The sequence below is a fragment of the Thunnus maccoyii genome, chromosome 12, assembly GCF_910596095.1.
Source record: "Thunnus maccoyii chromosome 12, fThuMac1.1, whole genome shotgun sequence".
NCBI classification, from domain to species: Eukaryota; Metazoa; Chordata; class Actinopteri; order Scombriformes; family Scombridae; genus Thunnus; species Thunnus maccoyii.
In genome coordinates this window covers 17744377-17757838 of record NC_056544.1, presented here as the reverse complement: position 1 = coordinate 17757838, position 13462 = coordinate 17744377, and the positions used below count along the sequence as shown (strand labels likewise).

Genomic DNA, 13462 nt, shown 5'->3' with positions numbered 1-13462 from the left:
TGGTTACCAGGAGTAAAAAATAATATGTGGTTTGTAATTAATAAACTAAAACATGCAACAAAAAACCCCCACCCAAACTCAAATAATTGATTACAAAAACAGGTAGCCTAACTGACTCTAGTTGTGACACTGAATGTATCATTTGTCTGTTACATATTTAAATGTTAGTCCTGTATGTGTTGCAGCTATCAAGATGCAGATTTCGATGTGTATTGCAGTGTTTTGCTGGTTCCATCACGTTGTCTTGTTTTATGCCTGTTAACGTGGCACTGACCAAAATGTTGTGTATCATGACATTCGGTCATCACTGAAAACTATTTGAACCTACGTATTGTAAGTTTGAACATATTAATGGTATAAAATTGGTTTTCCTTTTAAATTAAACCTCTATTATTCATCATAAAGTATGATTTCAGGCCCTTCTACACCTATATTGGATAACCTTCACATAAAGTTTGCTTCCTCTGAACATATTTCGGACTGTGCCACAACAAATGTTCTGTGTATGTTGTAAAACACTAATGTCTTGTTTTCAAATAATCACTCATTGATTACATGGACAACAAAAGAATCTGAATACCAGTAAGTAAAATTGTATGTATCTCTGTCACTCAAAATTCCTCTCCTGAGTTTCCTTAATCAATTATTGAGATTAATTTTTTTAGATGTTATACTATGTTTGTACTTTAACCCTGCACCTCCCCTCTTTTGTTCTTGTGGGTTTCATTTTTCTCTTTTTCTTTTTATCTGTCCTTACCTCACAGGTATCTTCATTTTTTTATTTTTTGATGTCTTTAGCTTGAAGTATTTTGCATATTTTTCCATAGGAAATTATTTGTGTTACTTTACTGTTACAACTAACATTATGTATTAAAAGGACTGTCCTTTTCTTACAAGTTTCAGTTGTTTGAGTATTTGTTGTACAACTGGTATGCTATATGAACAGTAGTCTTAATTTTTTTTTTTCACCTGTTCTTTTGGAAAAAAATTTGCTTTCTTGCAAATGGTTAGATGAAGATTGATGCCACTGTCATGTCTGTCTGTTCAATAAGAAGCCGGTTAGTTTAGCATGAAGACTTGAAACAGCTAGCCTTGCTCTGTCCAACAAATCACCTCTAAAGCTCAATGATTAACACTTTATATCATGTTGGTTCAATTATACAAAAACCAAAGTGGAAAAACAACACTTTGTGGTTTTATTGGGGGTTATGTGTGTGACTATTTGATCCCTGCAAGGTTGCCAGGCAACCAGCTGAGACTCCAGGAAGTCACTGCACCCAGTCAAGAAATAGTCCTGCATATAACACCTTACCTTAGGACAGAACTAGGCCAGCTGTTTCTCACCTTTATGTTCTGTATGCTAAGCTAAGCTATGACATGTGAGTGGCATCAATCTTCTCATCTTACTCCCAGCAAGGCAGCAAATAAGCAAATTTTCCAAAATGTCAAATTATTCCTTTAAATGTGTGATGCCAATAAATAGTGATGTCATGTATATTGTGCTCCTTAGTGGGAGAAGAAGACCCTACCTATACAGGAAACGGGCGATCCACCGAGGCCGACCAGCTTTCCCAGAAGAGGCAGAGGGGGTGCCAGGAGCCGCAGACGAGCAGCCGCTCAATGGCTCCAACGCCTTCGCCAAACGCCGTGAGAGGAGGAGAAAAGTTAACATGTCAGTGTGGGAGCAGAGGGCCAACCAGCTACGCAAACGTCGCCAGATGGCGAGCAAAGAGGAGCTGTTCAGCAGCCCCACAGAAGACACGGCCGAAACTCCCACCATTGCCCACCACTCTACGCTTTCCCCAGAGGCCAGCCCGGCTCACCTGCCTGAGTCACCCATGTCTGTGGGGATGCCCCTCCCCGAGCCCCCGATGTCCATATCCATCCCCATGCCTGAGCCTCCGGCTGCTGAGCCTCTGGTAAACCTGACTGAGGAGAAAACTGGAGGAGCCAACCACCGGACTACAGGCGGGGGCAGGCACAGGATGGCCCGCAAGTTCAGGCCCAGTCAGGGGCCGGACGAAGGGGCGCGGCACAGACGCCACCGCCACCGAGAGGCTCGCCCTGAGGCCAAGAGTTTGGACTATGCCCAAGCGCCACATGAGGTGCCACAAGTCAGACGAGCACTCAGCCAAGAGAGGAAGATAGATGAGAGGGAAGAGAAGGAAGAAAGAGAGGAGAGAGCAGACGTAGAAGGAGTCCAGGATGATTGTGGAACGTGCATCGTCAACCCGTATGCAGACGTTGGAGAAGACCGTAGCAGGTAATTCTGTTCTCTTAAATTATATATTATTCAAAAATATTTCAAAAGTGGGATTAGAAGGTCCAACACTCTCTCATGAAGTAGTATATTTTACCATCTTTTTCTCATTGTATAATTATTTGATAACAGTTCATTTGATCTGAAAGGTCACTGGATATTTTCCCTCTGAAAGAGAAATGCAACTTTTAATCTTTATGTTTTTTCATGTCTTAAGTCCATCTCAAAACATTACTCACGTGCCCAAATGTCCACTGAAAGAGTTACTAGTTCTTTCTAATGCTCCAATAGAGGAGAAGGGAACAAAGTACACTCCTTTCATGCAAAAATGCATTCAAAGTTTATCTGAAGTTATTGAATCTTCAGCAGTCCCCAAAACCTTTAAAAACCTCAAATCAAGTGTGTATTTTCCAATGGTACTATCTTTTTAGGACAAAATTCAGACTTTTTGTTTCCCCGAACCGTGTTTCCTTGGGAAAGGGCATTTTGGACTTTGAAGAAAGTAATTTTAGAAGATGGAAGATGTTCTCTTATTTTGTCTATTTTAAGCTGAACCTTGGAAAGCATTTTTGCATAGAACGAGGACTGTTGATTTTGTTCCTCATCACCTCTTTTGAAATTGTACTAGTAAGGGACCTCTTCACAGCCAGTATGGAGAGGAGGAACAATTACTGTGAACATTATGTCTTGAAATGTTCATATGGGCAAGTGAGTATTGTTTTAAGACAGACTTGAAAAAATGGGAACCTATCCTTTAAAAGAAAACAGGACTACAGCCATGCTAGCATGCTCACAATGACAATGCTAACATGGTGATGTTTAGCAGGTTTAATGTTTACTGTTTTTATCTTCTTAGTTTAGTAGTTTAGCATGCTTACATTTGCTAATTACTGTAGCACTAAACACAAAGTATAGTTGAGGTTGATGGGAAGGTCATTAATTTTGCAGGTATTCAGACATAAACCAAAGTATTGGATGAACTGATATTTTGACCTGATGATGGCGCTAGATGAAAAGTCAGGGGATCACCAGAGTTATTACAATTCATCTTGAGGGAAACATGAATGTGTGTACCAAAATTTCGTGGCAATCCATTCAGTAAAACATTTCACTCACAACTTTAATTGTCAATCTCATGGTGGTGCTTGAGGAAAGTCAAGGATTCATTAGGATTCATCCTCTGGGAACCATTAATGTCTGTGCAAAATTTTGTGCCATCTAATAGATTTTGAGAGTCAGAGAGAGTCATCAGAATTGGGCTTCATCCTCTGGGGACCATGAATGTCTGCACAAAATTTCATGGCAATCTATTCAATGCTTACTGAAATATTTCAGTCAGGATCAAAGTTGTGGGCCGACTGACTTTGCTATCTATAGAGCCACGCTGCTAGTATCGCTAAAAATATAGAGAGACTACAAGGGAGGATGTTATCCAGTGACATTTCAGATCAAATGGACCATTATCAGATAATTATACAACAAGAAAAGGATGGTAGAAACATACTACAGTTCAAGATACTAGATACAAGTTCTTTCTACAGGATTTTCCGTGCCATAACATACACATAAACTGTGTAATTTTTTTTCTATTTCAGAGGCGCTGACATTCCTGATCCTCCTCAGTGTGAGCAGCTGGACTGGGCAGAGCAGGGTGAAGGCAGGCACACAGACCAGTATGAACCCATGCCAGTGGAGACTGCTTTAGAGGCCACAGAGTTCACTGTGCGCGCCATTGAATCCGAGAACCGCCCAGGTTCCCTCAACCGTGACAAGTCCAACCTGGAGGGAAGCGTTGCCATCGAAATGTCTGCACAGCCGCTGCTGGAGCTCACGCCCATGACAGGTAGCGCTGTGATCACTTCTCGCTGCTGTCACACTCCTTAACTGTGCATCATGAAGTGGGATGTAGTGTCAGTATCACTCTGTGACACTGTGTGTAGGTGTTCTGACAGAGTAAGAGTGCCACGCTGTTCTTCTTTTTTTGATGAATCCATTGTGCTGGTGACTCACATGGATCTTTCTTTGTCATTGCTGTCCATGTACAGCTAAAAGATTTTTGTCTCATTCTCTCGCACCTCTGTCTGGGTTTTAGTGAACAGCAAAGAGTTGGAGGCATACCAGTCTGAGCAGAGAGACATAGACGAAGAGACAGAGGATGAAGAACCTCCGATTACTCCCAAACCTGTAGCTCCTGACAGCATGTTCATCTTCAAGGCCTCCAACCCGTAAGACGCTAAAAAATAAATGCTCTAAATCACCGGTTATCACAGGCAACCTTTTGTGCTCTTTGTTTGCGCTCTGTCATCAACCTACAATTAACGTCTTCCCCTTCGTTGATCCACAGTATCAGACGGATCTGCCACTATGTGGTTACTCTGCGCTACTTTGAGATGACAATCCTCCTCGTGATCGTGGCGAGCAGCATTGCACTGGCCGCTGAGGACCCCGTGTGCACCAGTTCAGAGAGAAACAAGGTGAAATCAAAAGACGATTCTCCTTAAGTGTCTGTAGTTTTATTCATGATCTAAAACCAGATGTATAGGATGAATACAGGGACAAGAAAAGAAAGTCTAAGTGAAACCCTTTCCTGCAGTTTCACTGACATGTGCTGACATTAAGTAACCTGCGATTAAGCAGTTGAACTTGATGTATATATTTTACGACATTTATCCTCAAATAGACATTTTAATGAGACTAAAACAAAAACCTCACTCAGTCTAACACCACTGATGAAGTTGTAGCTCAATTCAAATCTCTCAGGTTCACTGTTTGATCTCAAGTTGATATAACACTGTGTCAACAACAGTGTGCCGTGACACATTTGGTTTCACGCACATACAGGGTGAGAATCAACAGTTTCGCTAGGGAAATAGCTGCGCAGTTTGTTTTTCACAACTCAGTATCATGAAAAGTGTCAAGAGTGACCATATAAGCACAAACTAGTAGAAGCTACACTGTGTTTGGCTACGAGAGAGAGACCCACACTAAGGCCACACAGTTACATGAATATATAAGAATATTCAACACCATCTATGTACGGCCGCCTGTCATTTCCCATTCTGGTGACGTCTGTTGGCTAAAACGTTTCCACAGACTGGACATCACTCTTTGTTTGAAGTGAGTTATCCTAATCCAAAAATGTCAGAAGAACGTAAAGGGGCTTTCCATTAATTCAGTTTACTAATTGTTGTTAGTACTTCTCAGCCTGTGAAGAAAGCTGTGTAATGTCCTCTGATGCCACGTTTATGTCATATCAGAGTTATCATAATTACGAGTTTATGGCTTATAAATAGCATTCATGTCAACATCTAAGTCATAATTACAACTAGGAAACTAACTAAAATGTATATCTGATATTTACTACTTAATAATATGGAATCAAACAAACATGGATGCCTCACATCGGACAAAGACCGACGTTTAATGTAATGACACAAAAGATCCTGTGGATTTTCATTATGGGAAATGTAGGATCCAGCGATTTTGGAGCTTCACTCACATTATTAACAAAAAGTCAGGATATATTAGTGTTGCTGTGCCGATTTTGACACATTCTTTTATAAATCTGTCTCTCGTGAGTCAAGCAAATGAATGAAAGTGTAATTTAAATCACTGAAGTATCCCTTTATGGTATTTCTGGGCAAGCACATATTTTTGGGTATTGAATGATTCAAGTGGCAGGGGAATGAGCTTTTCTTGCTACATCCTTGCAGATTTCTATAGTCTATATTTTTTTTTATCTCGAGCCACGCTTTGACACTGCCTACAAACATACTGATTCATCCTATAAAGGTTTTATTTAGAGAACAAACCCACCATTAAGGTGTGAGAAGGCTGCCAACCAGCGGTAACAAGGTCATTGCCTCTGACTGGATGGGACTAACGTAAGTTTTCTCTACGTGTCCCTGTGGAGCGTTACAAGTATGAGTGTGAGTGCCAGAGTGATGCTAAATGAGAGAGTGCACCTTCAGAAAAAGCTTTTTTGGTTGACAAAAGTTTTTAAAAATTTGTTTTTTATGTTTTTAAATCACCCAGGTCCTTCGTTATTTTGATTACGTCTTCACCGGAGTGTTCACCTTTGAAATGATCATTAAGGTGGGAACCAGAAACAAATATTTTCTCTGTTTTGACAATAGCTATCACACTTTTAAATAATTGAACTCACTGTAGATTTACTCATAGGTTTTTAGTCCCTGTGTGCATTTAATCTGTTCACTTTGCATGTCCGTGTGGGTGTGTGTTTGTCCTCCAGATGATAGACCAGGGTCTCATTCTGCACGACGGCTCTTATTTCCGAGACATGTGGAACATCCTGGACTTCATTGTGGTGGTGGGAGCTCTGATAGCCTTTGCTCTAACGTGAGTCACTATATAGTGCTGCCTGGCGATGACTCACTGCAGTGAATCGTTTTCTGAGCTTACAGTATTGTTATAAAAAACCTCCCTCAAAGACACTTTGCAGCTTAAGAAAAAAAAAAAAAGCTTCATTGACAAAGGGTCAGCTCATAAACTGCAAATATGGAGGCATGCATGGTCGCAGATTCAGCTTCACGAATCGCAAATGGAAAACATGGATTTTTTTTGTAATTTGGGGTTTACACATGGGTGGACTCACATGACTGATGTTAAAAAGCCTCTACATTAGTTATTTCTGTCGTCTTTCTCAGCATGAGTGTGATAAATTACTTACTGAGCCTTTTGTGCCTTCTGTTGTACTGTAGAGGACTGTACTGTATGTTAATTTCTCTGTTGTGAATATAGCTGTGATCCTCGGAGCTTTGCTCACAGTGTATCTCTCTTTATGCCTCAACTTTTTCTCTGTTGTTCCTGTGGATTTTATCACTGTTGGGGCGACCAGGAATGTGATGGGGTAAAAATTTCACACTAAACGTAAACTTCTCCCATAAGCTTCTCACATATTTCTTTTATTTTCCTGTGCCTTGATTTCCCCCCCATTTTTTTTGTATTCTGTGTGTTTTCATCTTTTTGTTGTGTCTTCCAAATCTCACCAAATTACAGAGCCTGGCATGTATCAGGGGTAAAAAATCTTTGTTCATTTGTAGACATGAATTAGTCATTTCTAGCCCCAAATGACCTAATCTGTTCCCTCAAATTAATAGAACTTAATATGTTTTCCTGTTAAAAGGTAACACACTGCGTCTTTAACAGCCAAAACCCAAAGTATATCATCTTTCAGTCCAAAATCTAAATAAAACTGTGTTAAACCCAGCAGCTCAAGTTTGGGTTTAATACAAGGACAAAAACAAATTAAATAAATACTATAACCTAACGCTGTTACTTTGAGGGAATCTACACTAAACATTACAACCATAGCTTAACACTGTTAGGGAATTAAGTATTTTAAGGCCATATTTCAGTAATTTGAGGGCACACAAGGGTACAAATTACATCAGTTATCAAAAATATTATCCCTGACACCTGCTAAGCTCTGTACAAACATACTCAAAGTGAAGTACTGTGTTTCATTGTCTTTAAAATGTTTTTTGATAAGCTCTTATGTCGATGTTTTGCTTCAACTGTGTCTTAACTGTTTAAAATGTGGCTGTGCCATGTGTCCTGGTGCATTAATGTACGAGTGCACAAATATGTGACTAAATGCTGCATTTCAATGTCAACAGAAACAACAAAGGCCGAGACATCAAGACAATAAAGTCCCTCAGAGTTTTGAGAGTCCTGCGACCTCTTAAAACTATCAAGAGACTTCCTAAACTCAAGGTGCCGTGTGAACTTCTGCAAACACTCTCCAGTATTTTGGTGTTATCTCACAGATCTCTGACATATTGTTCTTGTTTTGTCATCCTTTGTCTCCGCAGGCTGTTTTTGACTGTGTGGTCACATCTCTGAAGAACGTCTTCAACATCCTCATCGTGTACCAGCTCTTCATGTTCATCTTCGCTGTCATTGCTGTGCAGCTGTTTAAGGGGAAGTTCTTCTACTGTACTGACAGCTCTATGAATACAGAGAAGGAATGCCAGTAAGTGGATATTTCTGAACCACTCTCACAGTCCACTTTTGTCTGCCCCTACATTACTGTTTGGAATAAATATATATCTGAAAATCCTCCTACATGTTGTCACTCAAAGCGAATAAAAGCGCATGTTAATATAATTTATAGGCACACGACACGACAGTAAAGTTATCCTGACCTCAACTTGGTCTGGGGCAGACGGGGAATAACATAAATACAGATAGAAAATATGAACAGTCAGACTGTTCAGTGCTGAATCTTTTATTGAAAAATATGGAAGCTTAAAGCATTAGTTTGACATTTTAGGTAATACACTTATTCCCGTTCTTGCTGGGAGTTAGACGAGAAGATGAATACCACTCTCCCTGGTTTCTGTAACAAAATCCACCTACCAGCACCTTTAAAGCTCGCTGATTAAGACATTATACCTCATTTGTTTAATCCATACCAAAAGGGAAGTGTAAAAATGACACATTGCGTTGCGTTATGTCAGTCTATTTCTGGACCTTTAAAGTGAAATTCAGAGAGAAACCAGACCAAAATACCAAAACTACCAGCTCTGACTAAAAATAAAACCAAAATACTTAACAAACTACCCAAAATTACATTTACAATACTAAACCTAAGTCCCTAACCAGCCAAAAAACAGAAGAAAAGAGAAGGAAACAATATGACAGCCATCCTCTACAGAACTTTCTGGCAAGGAGTTAACATGCGAAACAACAACTCAATATAATTAACTGATTATTACATTTAAAAACATAACTAACCCATTTCTCAAATCTAGCTGGCAACAACATACAGTACCAGTCAAAAGTTTAGACACACCTTCCTGTTCACTTGAATGAGAAAGTGTGTCCAAACTTTTTGACTGGTCTTGTACAAGAGAGAGTTATGATCTAATTCTACACAAAGTCCTGACACAAATAGCTCACAAAACAATACAAAGACATTAAAAGTCATTAAAAGTGCTGGTTTAATCAGTGAACCTAGTGAAACAATGACCTGCGGGGTGCTCTGTTCCCTACAGAGGCTACTATATTGACTACAGCAGAGACAAAAAGGAGGTGAAGAGGAGAGAGTGGAAGAGACACGAGTTCCACTACGACAACGTCTGCTGGGCCCTCCTCACCCTTTTCACTGTCTCAACTGGAGAGGGATGGCCCCAGTGAGTGTATTTTTAATGAACAATATAGGCTTTAACTTCTACTTTTGCAGCTCTAAATGTCTTTTCATTATGTACAAAACCGGTCAATGCTATGACGATACCACTGGAAATGTACAATTTCACAACAAATGTTAGCTTAAAGGCTAAAAATTTAAGTGAATTGAAATTTTGCAAAATTTTGGCCTTTAATGCCTTCAAGGTTGTTTTATTTCCCTCTGTCTATTTTTCTTCTAGGGTCCTGCAGCACTCTACTGACGTTACAGAGGAGAGCATGGGGCCGAGTCGAGGGAACCGGATGGAGATGTCCGTTTTCTACGTGGTCTACTTTGTGGTCTTTCCATTCTTCTTTGTCAACATCTTTGTGGCTCTCATCATCATCACCTTCCAGGAGCAGGGTGACAAGATGATTCAGGAGTGCAGTCTGGAGAAGAACGAGGTGTGGAGCAGTGAAATCTGACATGTAACACACAAGTGGACATGTATTCATGCAGTTTAAGATCATCTTCAGCTCTGTATGTATGTTTTGTGACATTTTTTTCTCTATCAGAGGGCTTGTATTGACTTCGCCATCAGTGCCAAGCCGATGACCCGCTACATGCCCCAGAACAGACAAACCTTCCAGTACAGGCTGTGGCACTTTGTGGCGTCGCCGTCTTTTGAGTACACAGTGCTGGTCATGATCGCCCTCAACACTGTGGTTCTCATGATGAAGGTAAAAAACTCTCGACTGCAGAATTCATTCAGTCATAATGATATCTTAAAGGACGATACTTGTGTTTTCTAATTACAGTCAAAAAATTTTAGATTGACTTCCTGACCTCATTCATTGCTAGAAATGAAACTTGCAGAGACTTGAAGCTTGCTTGAAAGTAAAATAATAAAAGAAATTGTTCTTTCTTGCATTCGTTTTTCATTCTTTAAAGCTACATTGTCAACATGAGGTAATGTAGTTAAAAGCAGGTAGCATCTTGGAAAAATCTTCCTTGTTGTTGCATTTAAGGAAACCTGACAAAACTTCAATGACAAAGAGAAAAATTTGAATGCAAGAACCCGTCAAATTCACACAATCTTTTTATCAGTTCTCATGTTTTTTTTATTGTTTGTCCATGAGGTTTGTTTGACACAAGAGACAAATCTTTCTGGCCACCAACTCACAAATCTCAGGACATACTAATCTCACACAGGTTTTAAGTCTCTGCTAGTATATTTTTACAACTAAAAGCTACTGAAACCAATTGCTGTGTGGAAGGTAGAAGATCGGTCTTTAAATGTTGTGGTATCCAGCAGTAATATACAATATGCTAAATGTATTGTTTAAGAGCAAAAAATAATTACAAATCCACCATGGTTGTCTTTGAGAGTTTATGGGGGGAAATGATCAAATCTAGCAAAATCTTGTCACCAAAGTGATCATTACTGTTATTGATGTGTGATGAAATTGTTCATTGACTTTGTGACCGCTTGTCTTTTTTCCTTCAGTACCACTCAGCCCCAACAGCCTACGATACAGTCCTAAAGCACCTTAACACAGCCTTCACTGTCCTCTTCTCCATGGAGTGCATACTCAAGATCATGGCATTTGGTTTAGTGGTGAGTATTTACACAATAAAAAAGAAGTTGAAATCTAGCCAAACCAATATAGAATTGGTCTTTATGTAATCAAATTGTTGTCAAATTTTCTTTCCTGCAGAACTACTTTCGAGATACTTGGAACATTTTTGATTTCATCACCGTTCTTGGCAGCATCACCGAGATAATTGTGGATTTACAGGTAAGACACTGCCAAGGCACCATTCATTTTCACAATGTTGTGACCCTAAAAAACAAAAGACTCAAATAATAATAATAAGAAGAATCTTTCTTTCCAAGTCTCTTCATGTGTTACGATCTCTGCCTCCAGACACAACTTAAGTCATGTTGTGATGAATTTCACCATCTGTGTTTTACATCCTGTCTCCACCTTCTGTCTGTCTGACACTCTCTCTCTCTCTCTCTCTCGTGTCACCCTCTCGCCGACCGTTTGTGCAGTCGGTGAACACCATCAATATGAGTTTCCTGAAGCTTTTCCGAACAGCCAGGTTGATCAAGCTGCTGAGGCAGGGTTACACCATTCGTATCCTGCTGTGGACTTTTGTACAATCTTTCAAGGTCAGACATTTTAATGCTCTCATACAAGTGTTACGGTAATATCTTTTAGACGACAAATGATCAATAATCATGTGTCTTGCTGCTTCTTCTCCAACAGGCTCTTCCGTACGTCTGTCTTCTCATTGCTATGCTTTTCTTCATATATGCCATAATCGGAATGCAGGTATCCTTTTATTAATAATGACATTAAGCACACTTCCTTAATATCTGAAAAAATATCGTCTTACTGAATCAACCTGTTTCATGCAGGTGTTTGGAAACATCAAGCTGAATGACGAGAGCCACATCAATCAGCACAACAATTTTAAGACCTTTTTCAGTGCACTGATGCTGCTCTTCAGGTGGGCTCGTCAGAAAATATGTTCCGAACCTGTTTTTAATTTACTGTGGTTCATTGTCGCGCTACTTTTCTACAATGTTTATCTTAATTTGATGTCAAGTAGATGTTTCTCTGTGTTTAAACCACCAGGAGCGCGACAGGCGAGTCCTGGCAGGAGATTATGCTTTCCTGTCTGTCAGGTCAGGAGTGTGAACCAGACCCTTCCATCGCCCCCCTCACCATGTCTCCAGACCACGAAGGAGGCTGCGGGACCGACTTTGCCTACTGCTACTTCGTCTCATTCATCTTCTTCAGCTCCTTCCTGGTCGGTTCATGTCTTTGTCAAATTTTCCGTAGTCTTGCGCACTGCTTTCCTTATCGGATCTTCTATTATGTCTCTTTCAGATGCTGAATCTGTTTGTGGCTGTGATTATGGATAACTTTGAGTACCTGACGCGAGACTCCTCAATCCTGGGTCCCCATCACCTGGACGAGTTTGTCCGAATCTGGGGAGAGTACGATCGTTTGGCATGGTGAGACTTGATCTTGTTCTGATTCACATTTTCTTTTATTTTCTTTCTTTTTTTCCTTGTTTCAACATTTATGTTCTATCTTTGTCCAGCAGAGGGCAGCCAATGTGTGTGAAATGTTAATGTCTTAAAGTTTCAGGGCAATGAGCCGACATGCTTTAGCACAAGATATTTGCCTTCAAGTCCAAAGGAGCACCACTAAAGTCAGCTTTTGAGAGACAAAGAAAACATTCCCTAAATATTTGAATGCCAAATGCCAAATAAGTACAAGACCTCTAAAAGGAAACAACAGCTTCTCTTCATCTGTAGTAGATGTGATTTTTTTTATGCCACTTTTATTGTCCTCTTCATCTTTTCTCTGTCTGTTGCCTCTCCTCACTCATCACCCATGTTTGCCTCTGAAGTGGCCGTATCCACTACACCGCCATGTACGAGATGTTAACGCACATGTCACCGCCGCTGGGCCTGGGTAAAAAATGTCCTGCTAAGATCGCCTATAAGGTACCGAAAACATTTTCCTCTCATCTCTTATCGCTTCTGTTTGATGAGATGAAAACTCTCAGATAAAAATGTTGTCTCTCTCTCCATCCGTCCTCGTTGGCTCTCAGAGGTTGGTGCTGATGAACATGCCTGTGGACGAGGACATGTCTGTCCACTTCACCTCGACGCTGATGTCACTCATCCGCACTGCGCTGGACATCAAAATAGCTAGAGGTCAGGGTCACTGACAAGCGCATTACAGACATGTTATGTTTGTTATACGAAACCTGGGGCTGCAACTAATGATGACTTTCATTATCAATTATGATTCTTTTTTGGATGAACTGGTAACACTTTAGTTTAAGTCCCTATAACACACTATAATGTAGTTATAAGCATATACAAGGACATGTTTAAGTGTTTATTAATTTACAGCATTTGTCAACAATTATTATATAAACATATATCTGTTTAGAACTGCATTACAGTGTATTATAAACATTAAACTGTTTATATACTGCTTATAAATGTTAAACCGGGGGATTTAAAGTGTTACAGATGAACTGAT

The 13462-nt window shown here is 40.0% G+C and overlaps 1 protein-coding gene across 7 annotated transcripts in view; it reads left to right on the top strand.

The window, feature by feature from the left end:
* LOC121908148 (voltage-dependent R-type calcium channel subunit alpha-1E-like) overlaps positions 1-13462 on the top strand; it is a 58752-nt gene that overhangs the window by 39860 nt on the left and 5430 nt on the right. For all 7 annotated transcript variants that reach the window (XM_042427913.1, XM_042427915.1, XM_042427914.1 and 4 more), the window contains 20 exons: positions 1511-2263; positions 3856-4103; positions 4353-4485; positions 4605-4734; positions 6296-6355; positions 6513-6619; positions 7900-7996; positions 8095-8255; positions 9280-9417; positions 9652-9853; positions 9965-10129; positions 10897-11007; positions 11108-11188; positions 11446-11565; positions 11663-11728; positions 11815-11906; positions 12035-12209; positions 12290-12417; positions 12819-12915; positions 13023-13128. In XM_042427913.1, coding sequence (XP_042283847.1) covers positions 1511-2263; positions 3856-4103; positions 4353-4485; positions 4605-4734; positions 6296-6355; positions 6513-6619; positions 7900-7996; positions 8095-8255; positions 9280-9417; positions 9652-9853; positions 9965-10129; positions 10897-11007; positions 11108-11188; positions 11446-11565; positions 11663-11728; positions 11815-11906; positions 12035-12209; positions 12290-12417; positions 12819-12915; positions 13023-13128 — 3170 coding nt within the window. The remainder of the gene's footprint in view (positions 1-1510; positions 2264-3855; positions 4104-4352; positions 4486-4604; positions 4735-6295; positions 6356-6512; positions 6620-7899; positions 7997-8094; positions 8256-9279; positions 9418-9651; positions 9854-9964; positions 10130-10896; positions 11008-11107; positions 11189-11445; positions 11566-11662; positions 11729-11814; positions 11907-12034; positions 12210-12289; positions 12418-12818; positions 12916-13022; positions 13129-13462) is intronic.